The sequence below is a fragment of the Adelges cooleyi genome, unplaced genomic scaffold (assembly GCF_023614345.1).
Source record: "Adelges cooleyi isolate 19-005CV unplaced genomic scaffold, UGA_ACOO_1.1 ACOO_flye_CR_arks_rails_tigmint_CR_PRNA_30, whole genome shotgun sequence".
Classification (NCBI taxonomy): Eukaryota; Metazoa; Arthropoda; class Insecta; order Hemiptera; family Adelgidae; genus Adelges; species Adelges cooleyi.
In genome coordinates, this window is record NW_026095971.1 from 9,963,503 (window position 1) to 9,986,052 (window position 22,550).

General features: G+C 29.1%; 2 protein-coding genes across 10 annotated transcripts; both read right to left on the reverse strand.

Moving 5' to 3' along the window:
- Positions 1–266: 266 nt before the first annotated feature.
- On the reverse strand, positions 267–6,680 carry LOC126838972 (uncharacterized). Of its 4 annotated transcripts, XM_050573808.1 has the most exons (5): positions 6,405–6,680; positions 6,226–6,322; positions 3,719–4,210; positions 3,001–3,645; positions 267–496 (listed from the first exon to the last, which is right to left on the reverse strand). In XM_050573808.1, exons 2-5 carry the CDS (start codon positions 6,237–6,239, stop codon positions 292–294), a joined length of 1,356 nt encoding a protein of 451 aa, XP_050429765.1. In that variant the 5' UTR covers positions 6,240–6,322; positions 6,405–6,680; the 3' UTR covers positions 267–291. The 4 variants fall into 4 exon arrangements, with proteins under 4 accessions (XP_050429765.1, XP_050429764.1, XP_050429767.1 ...); XM_050573807.1 differs by having other exon boundaries at positions 6,226–6,680; XM_050573810.1 differs by lacking the exon at positions 6,226–6,322 and having other exon boundaries at positions 6,405–6,679.
- Positions 6,681–7,366: 686 nt separating this feature from the next.
- Positions 7,367–21,488, reverse strand: LOC126839425 (AP-3 complex subunit beta-1). Of its 6 annotated transcripts, none has more exons than XM_050574757.1 (20): positions 21,330–21,488; positions 20,705–21,252; positions 20,473–20,645; positions 19,612–19,687; positions 16,678–16,848; positions 15,193–15,353; positions 14,818–14,920; positions 13,796–14,176; positions 13,462–13,614; positions 13,198–13,391; positions 12,651–12,724; positions 12,353–12,573; positions 12,019–12,277; positions 10,213–10,484; positions 9,612–9,771; positions 9,429–9,532; positions 9,128–9,322; positions 8,566–8,797; positions 8,198–8,327; positions 7,367–7,651 (listed from the first exon to the last, which is right to left on the reverse strand). In XM_050574757.1, the coding sequence occupies exons 2-20, from the start codon at positions 20,723–20,725 to the stop codon at positions 7,504–7,506; spliced, it is 3,228 nt and encodes a 1,075-aa protein (XP_050430714.1). In that variant the 5' UTR covers positions 20,726–21,252; positions 21,330–21,488; the 3' UTR covers positions 7,367–7,503. The 6 variants fall into 6 exon arrangements, with proteins under 6 accessions (XP_050430714.1, XP_050430715.1, XP_050430717.1 ...); XM_050574760.1 differs by lacking the exon at positions 21,330–21,488 and having other exon boundaries at positions 7,370–7,651; positions 13,796–13,960; positions 14,030–14,176; positions 20,473–20,615; positions 20,705–20,842; XM_050574759.1 differs by lacking the exon at positions 21,330–21,488 and having other exon boundaries at positions 7,370–7,651; positions 13,796–13,960; positions 14,030–14,176; positions 20,705–20,842.
- Between the last annotated feature and the right edge of the window lie 1,062 nt (positions 21,489–22,550).

The following is a 22,550-nucleotide window of genomic DNA, read 5'->3' on the forward strand; positions in this document are numbered from 1 at the left end:
GTTTTAACTAATGGCCTAATAAAATATATTTTTTATGACATTTGATTTACTTGAGGTTTTTCTGTAAGTATATCTTGCTTTAGAAAACAAATATTATCGTTTCAAAAATGAAAAAAATTATTAAGTCCTACACAATATACATTTAGGTAATATTTTTATTTATATAAATATATTTTACAAAAAACAATTGTGTATACATTTGTGTTTTGTAAATCGCAATTAACATATTTATACTATATAAATTAAATATCGTAATTTTTATAGATTAAAATGTTACAGACTAAAACATTTTTACACTTGATTTGTTATACGAGTGGTATTTGTGAATGGCGTGATTCTAGTGTTGTTTAGTACGCTTGTATTGTTGCCCAACGATGAGATATCGATACTCACAGAATGCGTAGAAACAGTTACATCTGGTTTTGGCATCTCGTTATCTGTCCAACTGGTCGCAAACTTATGAGTTTTTATATTATTCTTTATATTTTCATAGTAACTATAAACAAAATTAGTAAATATTATTTTCACGCTAAAGCTAAACAAAAGTAATCGATGCTAGTAAGTTCTTAATAATTGTACGTAGAGTCGGATCTACTTACAAGCAAAATAAGCATTGCTTACGCCTTACGGCCCTCGAAAAAATTCAGCTTATTAATCGGCCAATATAAAATGTATTTTACGATTACGGCCCACCGGTCGTTAATAACATTTTTTAAGTTTTTCATCGACGTCTTTATTATTAATTACAACGAACGAAAATAAGTATACTGTATAAGAATATTTTACTTAACGTGTATAAGATGACAGTACATTTAAATGTAACTGAAAGTTTTCCAAATGTTGCGAAGGGTTATTACGTTTATATCTTTCTGTTATGTTACTGATTGTACTAATGAAAGATCTTTTTTCCGATTAAAATTAAAAAAAAAACTTATGAAGATCTTCACTATCACAAAATAATCTGCAAAATCTTGGAATTTTGAGCATCGAGATTTCTAAATCTTTAGACTTTAAAGATGTTATCCGAACCTTTGCAAATTAAAAAGCTAGAAAAAAATATTTATGTATTGATGAAGAGGATTAGCAAGTTGACAGTTGCAACGACGACAGTGACTGATTATATAATAAATATAAATGTATGTTTACCTATATATTTTAATAATTTCTTAGACTGATTAAATGTTTTCTTTTTGGCATGATAACGTATTAAATATTATCTATATTCATAAATAAAACTATGCAACAATATTTTTAATTTATAGTTCTAACCAAATTCTGGAAAGACTTCAACACACGAATCATAATATATTTTATTGGTGTTATATTTATTTGGTTATCAATTAGGTCCATCTGAATAATTTTAAGGGCTGCGGGGAAAAAATATCAATGTCAATTTTTGTTCATTCTGAGAAAATCATGTTTTTAATTTCAAAACGTAATACATTTTGCCTGTATGCCTAAAGTTCCGGCGATCGTTACTCTCGACTAATCTGTTTTTTTTCCTGGTTCGAGCGCATAAAAGATACAATACGTCATTACAAATAATTTGATACCAAAATCTAATTTTTAAAAAAAATTGACATTGATCTTTTTCCCCAGCAGCCTTTCATTTGTTTACGGCCCTCTACGTACTTAATCCGACTATGATTTTACGGTGAATAATTAATGAAACTAAAAACATCTAAATTTGTTTTTTAATTTAAGTTCCTATAAATCATTTTTTTCAATCTGGCTGTTCAGATATGTTTAGTACAAGAAATCTGAAAATAAGAAGATGAAGATGTTAACGACTGTCACCAGACTTACATATTACATTAAAAATTATAATTAATGTAATTTGAATCTAAAAAGCACAATACTGCCAGTATTTAATTTCAAAAAAATGTTACACAGTCTAATCTAGCAATACACTTAATGAGCATTAACCAGTGACTAAATTAACATTCCAGACCAGTAGCACAAATAAGAAAACAAGTACATTCTAATAACCTACTATATTATATTTACCTATTTGGGCGGTCATTATCAACTTTTTTTATTTTTTGTACCTGAGACCGATTCAAATTATTTATTTTCTTTAAACACGTGAGATTATGACAAATTTCAACAGAATTGTACTATGAGAACACGTGCCCAAAGCACTCGAAATCACTATCACAATGCTAATAATAAATCAACGATTTAAATTAAATTTTATATGAGTATCATTTTATTAAAGCCTAAATAAAAGAAGAAAAAAAAATGTTTGCCAACACTAAAAATGTGAAAAATCATTTTTATAATAATCTCTTTTATTTTAAATTGAATTACAAATTGAGTATTTTTATCTAATTAGCTCAAAGTACTAAACAGGAATAATTTAAACAATTGTTTACTGAGGCTTGGCAGTTTTTAGGTACTGATATAATTTTTTTTGATATTTTGCTAATAATATCTAGCTTTTACTCATCGCTCATAAGTCATTTTTGTTTTAATTAGGCATAGGTACTTACTTTTTTAAAGATGAAAAAGATACACATTAAGCAGGGTCTCAGACTCTCAGGTAAAAAAAAAATATGTATAAAGACCACTCTATACCCACACAATTTGTTTTAAATTACTGAAGTTCCTTATAAAGTGGTTATAGTTGTATGGAAGATTACAATGCAACTAGGAAAACCATTGTTTACCGAATATCTAATAATTCTTATATTTTTGGTACCTATATAAACTAGAATATTTTCAGAACCAATATTACAGATTTAAAATTTGTTTAAATGACAAATAAATTCCCATCTGGCAAAAACAGTAAAATGTTTGTTCATTTCTGCATAATATATGCATGTTGAATTTGTGTACTTTTTTTTAATATTTTAAAATGTTTAAATAAAAAATATCACAATACGCTTAAATACTATCACGTGAAAAGCGCCCGACTTGAAGACATTTTTTAGAAACTAAGCCCCCCTATTTCTTGCGCTTCTGTTTCGGGCAGATCTTTAGTAAATAGTAAATACCTACGTTGTAAAAGGTTTATTCTGAGGAAGTTGTGGTTGTGGTGGTTGTCCATAACGAGAGGACGGCGGTTGTTGTGGATTGTACCGCATCGATGGTGGTTGTTGAGGTTCGTATTGCATTGACTGTAACGGATTTTTTTCGTGTTGTAGAGGCGGTGGCTGTTGGTAGTAAGGTCTAGGATCAACGTCAATAATAGTAAACCTTGGCGAAGGACTCCTTTCGGAAGGAGTATTCTGCCGATTACCCCTGACGTCGATGACGTCCGATTGAACGACAGCAACATCTGGATATTTATTGTTGTCGCTGTTATAAGGTTTTTGTAGCGGTATCTCCACTAGATCCCTTTCCCATCCAGAACCCCTATTTAATGTTTCTTTATCCCATGCAGTATTTTGGTTAAACGGTTCTTTGTCCCAAGTAGGAACTCTATAAAATGGTTCCTTGTCCCATGAGGAAATTCTTTTTAACGATTCCGGCCAAGTCGTGAACTTGGACGAGAATTCGTTGGGCCGGAAAAATGAGTCACGGAACTCGGCGGGTTCGTCGTACCTACTATTATATGACGAAGTGGTAACAGTGGTCTGACCTCTGTTGTTGTAACTGTTTTCGTAGGGCAATAGACGCGTTCGCTGACCGTCCGTGTTTGGTCTAAAAACGAAACGCATGAGAAAACAAATAATATGTTAATTAGTCTGCTGAAACGTTTTACACTCTGCCAAACCTGTTGGAGTCCAAGTGACGGAAGTCGGCTGCAGAGTACGGCGATATGTATGGCTCGGCGGGATACGGCGGTGGTGGGTAATTCGGTCGAACGATGTCGGGCAATGTAGCGTAATAAATGATACGCTTGGACGTTCTGATGGGCGCTTGCTGTTGGCGTGAGTTATAGTAATTCTCATTGTGTTGTTGGTGTTGATAGTATGAAGTGACAGCTGGCAATACGGTTTCTTCTGCACGCGGATAAACGTTGATTTCGGGACGAGGTCGATGACGATCCCATCCGTTAGACGTGATAAATTTGTGATTTCTAGGATTCCGGACTTCCAGTTCCGTCGATCGTAGAAACCTGTCGCACGGCGTTGTCACATTATTATCGGTAACAGCTGAGGCGTTGTCGATATTTTGTTTTTCTTCTGGCATTTTCAACTCCACTATGTCGGAATGAATAGACTTCAAGAACAGTATAATCGGTAGAAATCCTAATAATATCATTCTGAAACAAATAATTGTAAATGATATGAACAATTTACCGTATTTAATGGTATTGTATTTAAATGTTCTTTATTCAATGTACAAAAGTTATGGAAAATATCACAACTAAAATATTTTCGGTTCAGATAGTATAGCCATCGATTGTTTTTACTTGTCTTATAAGAACATAAATAATAATTGTTGTAACTGTATACGACAAGGATGCGTCATGGTACGAATAACTCAGGGCAATCAAACCCGGCAGTCGTTGCATCAGGAATCACGCTTTGATGCACCCTCATCCTCCCCATATAACCAACTGGAAAATCGCAGTTTGTTTCGTGGAAAATTACTTTTTTTTAATTAGGAATAATATTATTTCTAAAAAACGTATTTTTCCTATACTGATAGCAAAGTAATTTTACTTAAAAAAAGGAAAAATGGAAATTCACATTATTGGGAACAAACATTTATTGTGGCTGTTTTTATTTTGACGTTTTGCGTAAGTTATAGAAATTAAGGTCATTTTACGTGGGAAAATAAAACTTTTAAAGTACACTAAACGTATAGTTTAATGAAGTGTAGTTTTTAAATTGTTATTATTAAATTATTTTTATAAATCCTTTAAATTTGAATTACCTTATTATTATCTTTCACTTATAGCTTGATTTTAGATAATAATCTAGAAATATAGGCAGTGTTATCATCCACCCATAAATTAACTATTGGGTAACATACGGATAATTTACTATTAAGTGGTTGTAAAAAAAAAATTAATTCATACTTACATCTAAAAAAATCTCATTATTAAAATGTGCAGATCGTTGTGGATATTTTTAAAGAATACCTTCAACAAATTTGGAATTCATTCGACTATTTTTCGGGATGAGAGACAGTGCTGTATATGCATTTAAAAAACATGTCAGTTTATAGAATGTCATTCTCGATTTTGAAGGGGAAGAGGTGACTTTGTTTAACATTTAATACTGTAAAGTACCTCGATGTACAATTTCCGATCTACAGAGTGTATGTACCTATTATATTATATATTATATCAGGTTAAACGTTTAAATCTCTGTCCTAAATCCATTGAAAACTATTTAAATCTTGAAAAAATAATTAATAAACAACATTTCTTGGTGTAGTTGAACTTTCCAAACCTTAAAGTTTTTACACGGAACACCGAACAAATTAGGTTCTACTTCTTTAAGTTTTCAATTTTCATAGATTGTTTTTTACAGGTAAAAGAAAAGTCAAGTACAGTATTAGAGGAAGAGATGAAGTTCTATGGTTTAAGTATTCTTTCCTCCGCGCTTTATTTATAAATCTTAACTATGATAATCGCAACTAAAATAAAACAAAAATATTAAAACCAACACTGTTTTGACTAAAAAATGCGTAACTTTTTTTCAATTGTCTATTTAGCAGTTATTTAACATACTGACTAAATACATAAAACACCGCAGTCGGCGCCAGTCGCTCTCGAGAAATACAATAAAATAAAGTTGATTGTACATACAAATAATGACAGTAGTTAGGTAGTATTTAATATTTTGTAAAGGCAATTCATTTTGAAAAAGACATCGCTCGCTGGTCTATTCACAAATTCAATTTTAAAAAAGTGTACTTTACAAAAATGTGCCCGAGAGTGTAAAGGACGTTTGCGTCTATAGTCTATACACCTGTACAAGAGTTTACCTTCAGCTAATGTAAACACTAAACACAATAATACCCACAACCCATTCTCCTTGATTATATTACTTATAACTTATAAGTATTAAAACTATATAACCAACGAGAACAATCTCAAATACTAGAAAATATATCTATTATTAAATAGGTATTTTTAACAGCGGCGGGCAAATTTATACTATAACAGAAAAAAACGGTTTCGTTAATGAAAGTTAGTTTGCGGATTAGTTCCTATTAATACTAACCAAATTGAAATACCTTATTTCTGTGTTGAAGTTATACAGTATTTTAATTAATTATTGGGAAATATTTCGTAAGCAACATATTTTAAATCTATGTAATTACCTGGAATACAGCATTATTCTTCTATTTTCGTGAGAAAATCTGAGGTCGACTGCGTTTTAGGTAGGTAGCGGTTTCGCAAAATAAAAATAGATGTAGACTGTATAACATATATTATAATTGTTGGTTTTTTTTTTATTTTACAGAATAACCCAATACATTTACTAGTAAATGATACTCACAAATTCGTACTTTACGATCCAAATTAAACTATAAATGTGTTTGTTAACTACAAAGACCAGAAGTCGCTTATCTAGACGACGAAAACAATGAATATGATTTCAATGAACGTTCAGACTTCAGTGACTGTAACACAACAGATCTTTAAATAACGGACGCTTTGCCATTTCCACCACCATCATCTTAACAGTAATAGTACCGCAACTATTCATAACAATTATATCCAGCATTCTCCTGCGTTATTTTAGTGTTGAACTTAAATTGTTATTGTTATTAATAATAAAGGTAGCTAATATTTTTAAATGTAAATTAAGAACCAAGCTCGTGTTTTAGATTAAACAAAAAAGTGTAATAACAGTTTTTTGGCGAATTAATAATTAAATTTGACACAAAATCCTAAATTTATCCATCCTTTGAAAAAACAGTCACATAAAACTCATACAAAATCATGTTTTCTTTTTTTGTTTGATTGTGTGATTCTTTTTAAATATTTATCTAATTAATAAAAATAAATAAGTACTACGAATGTCTAATATTAAGAATGACATGAAGTCCTCTTTATTTATTTATCATGCCTTCAAGAAGTATGTCACATAATATGCACATCCCTTATATGCGTGTGAAATTTTATTTTATTTTAATAAAAAAACATGTCTGTTATTCAATATATTACACATACCACATGTAAGTGATCTGATTCAGAAGGGTATAAGTAGTTAAATTGAAATTAAATGTTTTCTTTAAATAATACTGAATGTCAAATTGTCAAATGTAAACATGACTTTTTTTAAAAATCTGGGGGTTTTAAAAATAAATAAGTACAATGAAATTGTATTTTTTATAAATAAATTAGATAACTATAATAATAAACAGGATTATACGGTATACATAAATATAAATTCACATATATTGTAATTAAAAAATTAAATAAACATAATTTAAAAAAATATAAAAATTTTTCAACTAAATAATTAAAGCCCAATAATATTTTTAACAACAGCCAACAGGTATATTATATTTAATACAAGAACAAAATAATTTTTAATTTGAAAAATATATAAATGTTAACTTTTAATTGTAATTTTTTTTTCCAATGAAAATTTATTTTGAAAAAAGTCCTTTAATTTCATTTAAAAACACAGATCCAACAACCATTTTTTCACAGTTAACAAAAATAGTTGCAGATGAATCTTCAATCTTTATTGTTAATAACACTAAACAGTTAGAAGATAATGTCTGACCACTGAACCTGAAATTAAAAATGTTAAAATTCATATTTAATGTTATTATTTAATACACTGAACATAGAATAAGTACTAGCGTTATTAATCAGTCACGTAAATTTGTGCATTTGTTAAACAAAAAGAGAGGTTACAAGAATATTTGTACGAAACATGAACTATACAAATAATTTATAACAAACTCACAACAAATTTGGAATTTATATAAACTTATAATATCGGAATACCGAAAACACATATCGTCGTGTAAATGTGAAATAAAAAGCTGTAAGAGGAACTAAACAACATAAAACATAATTTTAATGTATTTAAATAGTTGTAATTATTTAAACTTTTAAATGAAAAAAAATTGCAACATAATATAAATCTAGTATAGTATAAACTAGTACAAATAAAAAGAATCGATAAAAAAAATAATTTAATTAGATATTTAAAACTAAATATAGCAAAGGCCGTGTAGTTGGGCAGAAGTGAGGATGGCGATGACAATAGTCTTTATGAATTATTAAAACCTTAATGAATTATTAAAATTACTAGTTATTCAAATGTATTACCTGAATATATTTTTATTTTCAGATAAAACTTTTGTGACATTAGCAACTTCATAAACAGATTTTGGTACATCCATATTTATATTGGCAAAAGTAACTTTAGCTACATGTTCATTCATTCCTTTCAATTTTCCTAAAAAATCATAATAAAGTAAAATTGTGAATTATTTTTTGTTAGAGAGATTTATTAGACATGTCTCTGTGAATAAGAACATGAAGTATAAAGTGCATCAATAGCCTTTTCCCTATGACCTAACTAGTGTTTATATCATAAAGTATATACATACACAAACATATTCATTTTTTAAGTAATTACATAATGAAATTTAGTAAGCCTATAAAATAAACTAATAAAACTTAATTTATAATACCTTGTTCACTTATAAAATTGTCAGCAGTTATGGAGTATGGTTGTAAAAGTTCACCAATAGGAACTCGCAAAACAATTTCACTTTTACGTTCCATTCCAGCTACATACCAAGTAACTTGCATTAAAAGTGGTTGAATTGAATCTTTAAAATCAACTCCAAGTGCACCCAAAATGACAGAACCTGGTAATAACTGCATTATTGTTGCTGAGTTATGAATACTCATATCAGGACTCTTAAAACCAAAAATAATTAATTTATATTGTAAATAACATAGCTACATAATGTTGCATAAATAATCAACAAAAATTGTTAGAGATGTGGAAAACGAATCAAAAATTTAACACTAAATCATAGCCAGAACTTTCGCTTGATAGCGACTTCTCCGACCACAAGATACCAGAGACCTTATCTTTGAGCTGCATACCTCTTAAAGTATTGCTAACAAAATAATTTATCATAAAATACAGCATATATTATACAGCTTTCTTAAAATGTTCAAAGGTTTAATCATTTTATATATATGTACAGTTTATAAAATAATACAATAAATTGGCAAAATTACCTTTTGAATTAGATGTATATTAGTCAAAGTCTCTTTTTGATCGTGATTGGTATAACTCAACTCTACATTAACCATTGTATTAGAAAATACATTAGCACTTCTAGTGAACCGTGCCAACATGCTTAACTCGTTGTGACCTTTGATTTTACTCAAAATTTCAGTGTTCAATGAAGGTACAAAACTTGGTGCAACAACCTATCAATAAATTATATAGTATTATTATTTTAGTAATTAACAATATATCATAAACAATACAGTTATCAGTAAAACATATAATAATTCTACAGTTAAATAATGTTACCTTTCCTGAACAAGAAGTAAGTGAATGATTAGATAATGATTGATTATTGACAGGGGAATGCATTCCGCCTAATGATGGTAATAAAGTTTGACTAGAAGGGACAACTAAAACATAAATAAGTTTTGTCTTGTTACACAATTATTTTTTTTAGAAAAATACAAACAATTTTTTATTCAGACTTACAATCATCTAGTGCCAACAACAAATCCACATTACTTCTATGTTCTTCAGTTTTGATCACTTTTTTGTTTAACATTTCGTCTTCACTACTGTCACTTTCCACAGATTCGCTATCAGAACTACTTTCATCAGTATCTTCAGAACTTTTTACTTTTTTATTCTTCTAAAATGTATTATTTAAATTACAATGTTATGTATAAAACAATTAATCAAACATTTTTTAAATATCTACGTTAAAAATACAAAATTATATAATTAGAAATAAATTCAGTTAGAATATTTAATAAATTGCTACTGTAAAAATTTGTTTAGATTTTAAAAGCTACAAATATTATGGATAATCATAATAAGCATTAATTTTTTTTAAATACAACGAACATTGATATGATTATTTTATACTTTATGTTAATGATATCTTGTTAGAAATATTTTTGAAAATTTAAAATATCTTTTTATTAATTATAAATAGTTTTTCAGTATTATTATTGTAGTTTAATTAAGTAGTATGCACTAACAATAAAAATATCTGTGCTTAATGAGATTTGAACTATGAAACTACAATAACATAGATTATGTAAAAATGTAAAAAGTCATAGTTAGTTACCTCTTCATCAATTTTCTCATAGCTCGAATCTGATGTCTCAGATTCACTAGATTCATCTGAGCTATCTTCAGAATCTGAATAAAATGTCTTTTTATTATTTGTAGATATTTTGTCGACATTCTGTTTTACATGGATTTCTTTTTCTTCTGGTACTGCTACACACCTTACACTTGAATCTGTTGGTTCTTCGGGAAACTGAGGTAGATCCTGATATCCAATTGCTCGACAATTAATGTAATGTGATAAGGAACCCATTTGGAATTCTTCACGATCTAAAAATAATATTAAGAATAAAAATGTTTGAAAAAATTATGTTTTTTAAATAAACTACACATTTTTAATACGTATGAAACTCATCATCATCAGCTTAACGCTGCTATCATGAGACGATAGTTTCAAGACGGAATCGCTGACCAGGACAGATAGTTAATCCGTCGCCAGATAGGGGGATGGTGTCTCCTTTTCACAATTGCTCACCCGGGAAACTGAGCGCCACTGAACGAGTGTCAAACCGACGACAGTGAACGCTAACACACTATGCCCTACTTACTTGGCCACTCCTCCTTCTCATATATTTTACGAAACTAAATATTATAAATTTGAATAGCCAACGTTGAACCTTAGCTATGTTTAGTCTTACTATAGCTGGTCCCACACGACTCGTGTATTTGGCAAATAATCGTCAATCACTATGCTTTACGAGTCATGTAGGAGTTATATATATATATATATATTCGAATGGCGTATTTGACCGGGAGGGCTATAGCTAACTTTATGCCAGTTAGGTCGCCTGAGGGTGCATGGCATTTCTACCATGCTTATCGGGGTTGATGGTGTGGGTCGCCGCTAAAAATCCGGGTGGTCACCCATCCAGGTTCAAGCAGCAACGGCCACAGCTTAACCTCAAGTGCAATGCGGCAGCTGAGGTGTCCACTGCACCACACCGCCCCGTATGTAGGAGTTATTTAATCGTAAAGTATGACAATTATTTTTACTCAGCGTTTCCTGATGGTTTTCGGTAAATGTGACACCAGTCAAAGGAATAACTAATATTCATACAAAACTTTTGCTGAGATTCCCACACGATTCGTTGTTCATGAACTACGTTCATCTATAATCCCTAGAAGAAATTTGGCGAGCATTCACAATGACGATAATTGTCAAGCACACAGGACAAGTGAGACCGGCTTAAAGAATATAACCACATATTTATATGTACGTAGAATTAGTATGATTAGGTATATTTCCAAAACCAACTTATAAGTTAAAAAAATTAGAGACCCGAGTAAAGGGGTCAAAGAGTTCACCACTTTTCAAAAAACATTATTATTTATTACTAAAAAAGGGAAAAACCACTTTAAAAAAAATGCTTTGATGTGAATTTATTGATGGTAAAAAGTATTATAAATATATAATATTATAGTATAATATAATATATTATATAAGTCACTTTATAGACAATAAACTAAAACAATTATTACTGTGTTTGTAATCATAAGAAGCCTGATAGTAATTTATCAATAAAAAAAGTTTTATTGCATATTATAGAATTTGTTTCTAGTTTAAAGTTATACTAATTTAACATCAGTCAAATGATTAGGCCTAAGAGGTATACTATCTCTTAGAGTATAGTAAGTCCTAAGGTCCTACTCCAACAAATTTAACTAAATAAAAAGTTTCCACCTCTTCTAGATCTAGTTTTTCACTGTTTATTGGCAGTAGTATAACTAAATAATAAGTAACAGAGAAAAGTTTAAATAATTTTAATGTATTTAAATTTTTTAAATGTATTGTAGTAATACATACCAACAAAATTTGATTGTAGTAATGGAGCTGGTTTTTCTGCTAGAAATATATTTTTTGCTTGTTTACTTAATTTACTGTCTCTAAATTGTTCTGGAGGAAACAGTATATTGTTTAAAAATCTTGAACGATCTCTTATATCATAATTTTGATCATACTTGGCTTGTTTTAGAACATACTGACAAAGTAATGTTGTTTGTGCTGGATTAGTTAAAAATAACTTAACAGCTAAATTCATGATTTGTAATTTAACTATATCTTCCTGCAATAGTGTTAATTATTTATCAAATTGCAAACAACTATTTTGTATACATAATTATTGCTGTATCATTATTACCTCAGAAACGAATGTTTTTGCCACCTTACGGAGCACATCCGGTGCTATTGTGGATACCAACTGTGAATATTCCCCCAATAACCATAAAATTGAAGCTCTAGCTTGAGAAACAGCAATTGTATCCATCAATCGAGCCATATGTCTTATTATATCACAATGTGCTTCTGGCTGATTTTGTAGTAACTTTTTTATAACAACAACACTTTCAGCAACCACTGCTTCTACACATATTATTAAAATAATAAAAAACTATTATTTTTATAGTCTGTAACATTAAATTAAAAAATAGAAATATTACCATCTCGACTTGATAACATAGATACTAAACCGCTAAGACATGTTTCAGTAACCTCTTTAATATTAGATGCACATCTAGAAAAAATAATACACACAAGAGTAAGAATTTTATAAATTTATCATTTGCATGCAATCATGATTTTTGATCATTTATGATAATTTTTTTGTTTTGGTAGAATTGACATTGGTTGCTAAAAATACATTTATTAAATATTTTGGGACCTAAGAAGAGGGAAGGTTAATGCCTTAATTCACTATTTCACACTAGTCATTACCAGCCTTTAACTTTTACTTAAAATATATAATTTAAAAGTAAAAGCCTTAATTTAAGTAATATATTGATTAGGTGATGACACAATTATGTTAGTACATTAGTGTTGATTTAAAATCTAAATTAAAATAGTTACAAAGTTAATTTTATAAAACATATCATAAATAAATAAAAGCAATAAACATATAAGAAAATCTGATGCCTTATTAAATTATCTTGTATAATATTATTACACTATTTAGCTCTAATAAGTCCAAACTTTTAATGTAAAATTTACCGTCCAATAGCTTGGATTGCAGCTGCAACAAACTGCTTATCTGTACTAGAAATGTATGTTTGGACTTCACGAAGAATTGTTGATATACTTGTCTCATTTGCTAAATTTGTCATGATGTCCAGTTTTAATAACTTTATGTGTGTAGGGTCATTCGATCTAACAAAAAAACTTTTCAAGTATGCCTCAAACATCCTCTATATAAAAATAAATAATAATACATTTTTTAAATTATATTTTCATAGATACAGCTGAATATTTTATTACCTTTCTGTCAATTGAAATAGAAGCAATGGAATTAAGTACTACTGATTGAACTTCTCTGTGACTTCTTAATAATCGAATTAAAGCTTTTGCAATGATGTTTACTTCTGATTTAGGTGCCAAGTGGTGATATAACTGTGAAACACTCATCACTACCTTAAAAAGAAAGTCTGTCATGGTTTCAGTAAATAAATACAATTTAAATCAGATTTATATTATGGTTTAACTATGTTTAAATGATAATATTATTTATCTAAAGCCTAATATAATTTATACTAAAATAAATAATCATCAAGCTGTTAAAGCTTTACGTAAATTTTAAAAATAATATAATTACTGCTGCATTTCGGCTTTGAAATAATGGCTTAGCAGTTCTTAATAAAAGTCTGTGATCTTGATCTAGAACAGATGATTTCACTTCATCCCCACATGCTTCTTCACAGCTAGATAGATCAGAACTATCTACATTACAGTTATCAAGATGTGTAAAATCATTAGTGTCCTGTAAATACATAATTTTCCATTTAACTATACATAAAAAAATCCCAAAACAAATTTTTTTATGACTGACGTTTTTATTAGGATTGATAAACTGAGTACGACCATATCTTGTTAACATATTAACAATAATTACTTGACCCCATTCATCAATATCAACTAATAAATTGCAAAGTTTTCTGTAAATTTTGTGGATTAGATCAATTCTTTCAGGGCACACCTAAACAAAATAGTAATATTTAATTACTTAAATATTAATAGTTATAATTATTTTACTCATAACTTTTCACAAAAACAAATAAAAGTTTAATAGATTAAATTATTTAATTTTAATAGGTAGTTTGGCTATTGGATTAGTATCAAAGATATACTAAAACAAGATTATATAGTATATAATCTAAGAAAAGGCTAAATTGCATACAGAATAATTTGTAAATAATTTTATATAAATTAATTAGAAATTTATTATTGCGATAAAAATAATAATACAATGTATTCGACTTTTTGTGGTCTACTATACATGTAATATATGATGTACACATATAATTAGAAATTGGCCTTCACTTAAGTTTGGAAGCATTTCATCTTCCTACTTCAGAGATGTGTGCGTGCTAGTTAAATGTTGTTTGCGAAATATTGGCAAAGTTAATTTGTAAATATAAGTGTAAGCATAAACCAAGTAAATATTTCTAACATACCCTATACAAATTTTAACCGATTAATAAAAATATACTTTTTTATTGTTAATTAAATTTTGAAAGACAACAATAGGAACAAATAAAGATTACATACATAATGAATAAAAGATGAAAAACACATCAATTTTATTACATGGGTTAAAAAAAAGTACATTAACAATACCTCTTCAAATGCCATGACAGTAGATCCAACTACTAAAGTTGATTTATCAGCTAACAGTTTTTCTATTATAGAAATGAGTTCTTCTTTCTGATCTTGATCCAAACTATAAATTTAAAGTATTTAAATTAAAAAATACACCATCAAAATGAAGTGTGCATCAAACAAAATAGAGTCTAGATGGGTAGTGTATCAAATAGTAAAAAAAATTGTAATTGCAATTTATTTCCAAAAAAAATTAACAAAAATTTTGTGGATTAAAATTGTTTATTTTTATGAACAAAATATATTTGAATTTGCTTTATTTGTGACACTTTACCCTCTTGATCCTTAGCTTTCATAATTTTTAAGTTTGAACAAGCATTTTGGTGAATGTACCTGTAAAGTTTTGGTATAGCATGTGCAGCAGTTTTTCGAACGTAGGGTGACATATCAGCAGCTGAATCTTTAATAGCCAACATAACAATAGGGACTATCATTACTACTCTAATACTTGACAAAACTCTTAATGCAGATGCTCTTATTAATTGATTTGGATCCTATAAATCATAGGCAAAGTAATTTATTATAATAGATTGCGTAATAGACCTTAATATTTTTTTCTTTTTCTTTTAGAATTAATAACTGTTTTACTGCTATGAAATTCAAATTGACAAGAAATTTACACATGAATTAACAATTTATCTTTTACTTAATTTCGCTTTTTTGTATAGTTTGAGTTTTAAAAATTAGTAAATCTAGTGAGGCCTCACTAGATAGTCTAGTCTACCTCTGTAGTCGTACTTGCAAAAACTGATATTTAGCAGTTTTTGCAAGTACGACTACAGATTTAAGAAAAATTGGATATGTATGATGTGAGAACCCACTAGATTTACTTTTAGTCTAATTTTCAGACCTCAAGTCACTAAACTAAGAACGTGAAATAAAGTAAAAGATAAATTGTTATTTTTGGCTGTATACCAGTTAGATATCTAAAGAATATCTTGTACATGCTTAAAAGTGATTTGGCTATTTTAAAAAGTTAATAGCCATAATTCAAAGTAAATAATGTGTACATTTTTAGGAGTTTTTCTCACTTTTAAAGGGGAAAGGGTAAACTTTTTTTCACTTTTGACTTTTTATGTACCCTTTTGGAAATAATTTCTGATCTATTGACTTGCTACATGAAGAAATCATTACAGTGGTGAAAGAGATATTATAGGTTCAAATACAAAAAGTAACAACACATTATTATAAAGCCAAGAGGCTAAAACAAATATATTTAAAAAAATATTTTCTCGTACTTGTATTATTAGATTAAAAAATAATTTATACTCAAATTTAACTAAAAACATAGGCATGTTTAGTTTGTTGATAATATTTAGAAGCTTTAGAACTGTAGATTTTTTTTTAAATAAGTGAATGCCTTTGAATGCTAATTTACACAGAGGCTATGTTAAATAAATAATTTTACTAAAGCATAAGAACCATGTATTATTATGTATATCCTATCCCCTTTAAGGAAATTAACAAAAACTAAAACACTCCTGGCTATGCAGGCGCTTACGAGAGTAATGCCTTTTGGTTTGTGCACATTACCTTTCTTATATGGGATAGGGTATAGATAAAAAAGATCTAGTATTCCTATTCTACTTAGGCTGAACCATCAGGTTATATAGCTACACAACTTGCACCTTGTGTGCATATACATGAGCCATGCATATAATACCTGGTACCTTTACACCTAACATATACAATAACAAATTAATATCCCCAAAATTTAAGTTAAAAAAAAAAATACTAAATTAATATTTATTAAATTGTTTTTAATATTACACAAATAGTATTAATAATTCTTAAATCATAGTAAAGAAATGCTTATACCTTTAATGCTCTTTGGAACGTAGATATTGACAAAAGTGCTAAATCTTGTTGCTGTTCCGCATAGCGCACTAAATATACATATACCAACTTTTTCACTTCAATATTTTTAGACACAACATTTTTTACAACAGCTGGAAATAGTTCAGAAGCATCTCTTCCTTTAGCTATCATCTGAAAATAAAAACTAAAGATAACATTTAAATGAATTTTGCTAATAAATATTGACTCATCGTCCCCAACATTCCCCGCAAGCCATGGTTCAACAATCTTATTTTACCCCGCAGTTCGACTGTACATTTCTGTCGTTTAAGATTTGGCCATTACTTCTACCTGCTCAAGCTTTCAAATTATCTCTAAACGATTCTTCTCTCTGTACTCTTTATACTGAAGAAGCCATTTGCAACGTCACCCATATTTTGTTCAACTGTCCTTTTCTCTTCCTTAAATGCTCTTCCATACTCAGTTTTCTACACACCGATTATATTCCTCCCACCTTAATTTCGATTTTATCATCCAACAATTTTCTTGTCATTAACTATGTTATCACTTATCACTTTTATCTTTGAGGCTGGATTTGTAATTTAATAATTTTTGTGTAAATATGTTGTTTTCACCTTCTTTGTGTATATGTAATAGTCGAGATAAATTGTAAATACAAAATTTCATTATAACAATAAAAAAAAACATTTATTTGAATGTATGAAAGGTTTTTTTTATTACACAAATATGAGCTGGTTCAGTGAGAAAAGAACATGACAAGATGTATCATAAAACTTTACAATCGAATAATATCAAATTTAATTTTGATTGTTAAATAGATACAATTTTATTTAGTAATCCCAAATTCTGGTAAAAATAAAATAATTAGTTTAAAAAAACAATTTGGCTTATTTGTTAATGGTTTTTTTTTTTTAATTTAGACAGCATGCAAGAAAACCAAAGAGCAAATAACACTATTATTAACACATTTTTTATCTAAAATTTTATTTATATTTCTAATTGTTTTTCTAACTACAGTTTCACATAAATGAGTTTATCTCTTTAAGTTATAATAATTTTTTAAGACATTATAACCTCCTTTTTCCCAAATGCTGAGCCCCTATACTAAGTCCAGACCCCGCTGTGTTCACTTTTTTTTTAAATATGAAACATATATAATATTTATAATCATCGTCATGTAAGCTTAGCAGATCTTGAAGACTAAACGCTGTCATCATGAGGAGGATGGCGGGCTCCTATTTAACAGACTATTTCTCGCCCGGAAAACAGAGCGCCTGTGACCTAGTGTCAAACCGGCGACAGTAAGCATCAAATGCTCCTGACGCCTTTTTCACTTGGCCCCTCATCCCTCTTAACATTCATAATAGTTATTATTTATAATTAATATATTAGGTATTTGATCTTATAAGTAATATATTACTAAACATAGAAAACACATGATATACAAATTTATTATAAGGTGTAAGTGAATGAGAATAAGGAGAATTAAAATTATTATAAGATAGTCTTGTAAAGACTGGATTGATAAATATTGGAACAATTTACTTTACTAGACACCCTTTTTTTTGTTTGTCATATTGTATTTTTTTACGCCGATTGCAAAAATCTAGTCTTAAACAGACGGACTCCTCTAGTTAAAAAGTTATAGCTACTTGACCTATGAACTTTTACACATATATTATAGGGGGGGTCAGTGGCCGTTGCACCATGCTGCTGTGGTCGGTAACACAAATCGCGATTAAAAACATAGCAATTTGCTATCAATAAACCATGATCATAATACACCAACTCAGTTGTAGCAAAAAAAAAGAACTACCACGAAGGGCAATAATTACATAGAAATGACGCTCAGGCTATGGAAATTGATTAACCGAATAGTTACCGGAAGATTGGAAAATGGCATTACTATGAGCAGTTCATAAGAAAAGGGGTAGACAATAATGCAATAACTATCGCGGAATTGCCCTTCTAATTGTTACATATAAAGTTTTTGCAAAATCTATCTTATCACGGATAAAAACAAAATTAGAGCAAATCATTGGCGATTATCAAGGAGGCTTTAGACCAGGAAGATCTACAGCGGACCAAATATTTATTCTTAGACAACTATTCCAAAACACATGGGAGTTTGACAAGGTTTGACAGAATACATGGTGGCGGGGAGAAGAGATAGTACGAGAATGTATCCTTTCTTAGAAGTGGGTTACCATGAATTTAATTGAGTTAAACAATTTAAATACCTAGGTTCGGTATTGACCGAAAAAAAATGAAACTGAAAAAAAAGTAGCAACAAGAATCCTGTCGGGAAACAAATGTTTCTTTGGACTCACAAAGATACCGGGGTCACAGTCCCTGCTGAGAGAAAAAATAAAGATACAATTTTATATTACACTATTACGCCTAATAATTACATATGGAGCAGAACATTGACATTGAGAAAAACGGAAGAAAAGAAATTGATTGTTCTGGAGAGAAAAATCCTAAGAAAGATATTTGGTCCAGTAAAAGACGAGGAAACCGCCGGATGGAGAATAAGAAAAAACAAAGAATTAGAGGAATTCTTTCAACTCCAAACATACTAAATATCATCCAATGTAGGAGATTACAGTGGGCTGGTCACGTGTGGCGTAGTCAGAACACACAATTACACATAGTATTGGCAAAGAATCCAGAAGGAAAAAGATCTCTTGGATGACCTTGTTTAAGATGGGAAGACATGGTAAAGAGGGACGTAGAATCACTGAATGGTGGTCCAGATTGAAAAACAACAGCAGCTGACAGAAAGACTTGAAGGATTGGTTGTCTGATGGGATGGTCCTAGTGGCCGTTAATACCCAAGAAGAATCATTATTGGGCTTGTTATTTATAAACCTCAATAATTAATATGCATAAATTAAATTAATAAGGATAAACATAACTATGTCTTTTACTTACTCCAATTATTCTTTTCATGGCTTCTAGCTTTGGTCCATCTTTTGCTGAATCTAACATTTGTTTTAAATCATCATGTCTAAACAAAATTAGTTATATAAATAATTTTTGCTGTTAAGAAGACCGAAGTTTATAAAATAGATTATAATATATTTATTTTTTAATGCCATCAATATGGATAACGTCATAAGAACCCCAATTTTATTTATTATATTTTAATATTGAAGGGAAGTAATGTGCATAACAGTTTCTCCTCGTAAACTTCTCTGATTCAACAAAAACTTAAAAAAAAAATAATAACTAAAAATATATGTCAGATAATACTTAACCCTTTAAAGAGTGAATTAAGATGCACAAATGCTACTCAAGAGCAGATTAGGAATTGGAATGGAAAATTAAAAAGAAAAAAAAAGATTTTAAATTTTGGAGCAATGACGTATATAAATATCTAATTTTTAACATTTTTTAAATTATAGCTAACAGAATGAAGCACATAATTCACCCTGGGTTTTATAACATAGGTTTATTAGATAGCAACTTATAAAAAAAATGAAAACTAAAACACATTGGCAGTAAAAATGTTTACATACATCGACAATATGGTGTTCAAAAATATTGCAATTGAATAAATTCAGTCGTAAGTTAACATAAATCAAAATAAAAAAAAAATTTTGATTTTAGGTATTTTTATTAACTGTTGCATCAACTGAGGCGGTGATCTAGGCCGAATATCTAAGCTAACACATATTGATGTACAGTTGTTACTTAAGCTAATTCGGCACATTAGCCTTAAAATAGATATAAAAAGTTTATACCTTTTTATAAAATTATATAAATTGTGTTTATTAATAAAATAATACTAACTTTTTATAATCGGTTACAAAAAACGATGATAATCCACCAGAAGCTGGGTCACTTGAATAATCTCCATCTCCAGAAGTCGTAGAAGCAGATAACCCATTTTTATCATAAGTTCCATTAGTGCCACTCGACATATTACTATAATTCTGTGGACCAATTAAGAACATGGAAAAAAACTACAAGATAAATTATTCAAGTTAAATTCCTTAAAATAAATTATATAACCAATACTTACAGTTCCCGAAGAATAGTTCATACAATTTAAGAAGGATAAACTTTAATTTAATTACTAAAAGTATGATACCGATTCACAAGCTTAACGGGATTAGCTAATTAAACTACAAAATATAAATTACAAAAGCAAATGGTTTAAAATACTTTCAATAATTAAATTATTGAAATTGGAGAAATCAATTTTGTTATTTCATTTTCATAGTTGATATTAATCTTGTTATCTTGTCAGCTATCACCATATTATACATGGCAGATACACAGAATAACCAGAAGAGACACTTTTCTAGAATTACACGGAACTTTATGGGGGAAAGATATTTTGTTACACCTGTGGGAGAATCAGGGTAGGCAGTAAAAGATAATTACCATTTTTCTCTTATTTCAGGCGACACTGTTCATTTCCAAACCGGAAAATGTGTGAAATCAGTTTCGGTAGGAATGAATAATTTGTATAATAAATAATAATGGTTGATTTTTGGCTATACTGATGCTCAGTGGCGTACCCGAGGGGGGAGAGATTGTAACAACGCTCCCCCCCGAAATTTGTTTCTAAATTTAAAAATAATATTTTAAATATCAAATGTTTACAATATATAAAATAAAAAAATTACAAATAATAACTGAACTTTGAGGTTGACTATTATTTTTATCGAATGAAATCATTTTTCGGTAATAAAAACTTCTTCAAATATTTTTAACGCTTCCTGTATCCACTGCGACTAGAGAACTCATTTTCTACGCTCCGTCAATTAAAAAATTCTTGTGAGCAGAATCGTTTGAATGGGTTAGCCTCACTTAATATACATCGTGAAATTAACATAAATATCAATGATGTCGTAAATAAACTTGCAAAATCTTCAAAAAGAGAAATGAACATAAATTTATAATTCAAAAATGTACTTTAAAATATTTTAACTTTTATATTTTTTAACAATTGTAATGTATAAAAGTAATACAAAAAATTTATATGTGTGTACAAATTACAATAAAAATCGTTTAATATTAAAAACAATTTAATTTGTTATATTTTTTTAACTCCCCCCCCCCCGAAAAAAAAATCTGGATACACAATGCTGATGCTCACAACAATTTTACCGATTTCGAGTTCTTATCGACAGTTTCTTCTGGTTACAGACCAATCACTATATATTATTATTAGCTCCACAGAAATCAGAATAATTCTGTGCTACCTCTACACTCTCGCCTTGCAAGGTTATACGAGACTGAAGCGAGGCACCAGCCACTTAGAGTACTTACCATCTATATTTTCGCAGCGCCTCGCTATTAATGCTAGCTCTACAGAGTGTAGTCGCTTCGCCATGTGTTCTTTGACTTGCGCTAAAAAACCGACATCGGATAGGGAGCAACCGGGAGGCAAGAGCATCGACCACACTCTCACGCTTGGGTTGCCTCGGCGAGAGTGTAGAGCTAGCAATATAATAATAGTCCTTCTTGGTTCCTTACCTAATCTTGGCTAATTTTTTATAATATACTATAGTATCTTACTAAAATATATCTATACTAGGATATCAACGTAAAAACACAAGAGATAATATTATACCATGCTTATTCTATATGCTATATACAATACAAAAATTAGTAACAAATAGCGAATAATTCATACTACAGACACCTATAATAATGTTTTTAACAATATATTTACTAAAAGTCAACCTGTGTTATATTATATATACATAATAAAATGCTAATATTATTTAAAAATTGTATCTTAATATTTAATCTAGATTTTAAAAATTGTTATTAAATATTGGGGAAATTTATGAAATATTGATATTTAAAAAAGTATCATTTAAATAACTTTAATCTGTACTTTTTGGTCTATAAAG

Coding starts and splice junctions, on each gene's coding strand:
- LOC126838972 (XM_050573808.1), bottom strand. Junction 3,646..3,718: donor CGTCACTTGGACTCCAACAG/GTTTGGCAGAGT, acceptor TTTCGTTTTTAG/ACCAAACACGGACGGTCAGC. Junction 497..3,000: donor CAGAATAAACCTTTTACAAC/GTAGGTATTTAC, acceptor TTTTGTTTATAG/TTACTATGAAAATATAAAGA.
- LOC126839425 (XM_050574757.1), bottom strand. CDS start 20,725: ATGAACTATTCTTCGGGAACT. Junction 12,574..12,650: donor TATGTTATCAAGTCGAGATG/GTAATATTTCTA, acceptor TAATATGTGTAG/AAGCAGTGGTTGCTGAAAGT. Junction 10,485..12,018: donor ACTACAATCAAATTTTGTTG/GTATGTATTACT, acceptor TATTATTTTTAG/ATCGTGAAGAATTCCAAATG.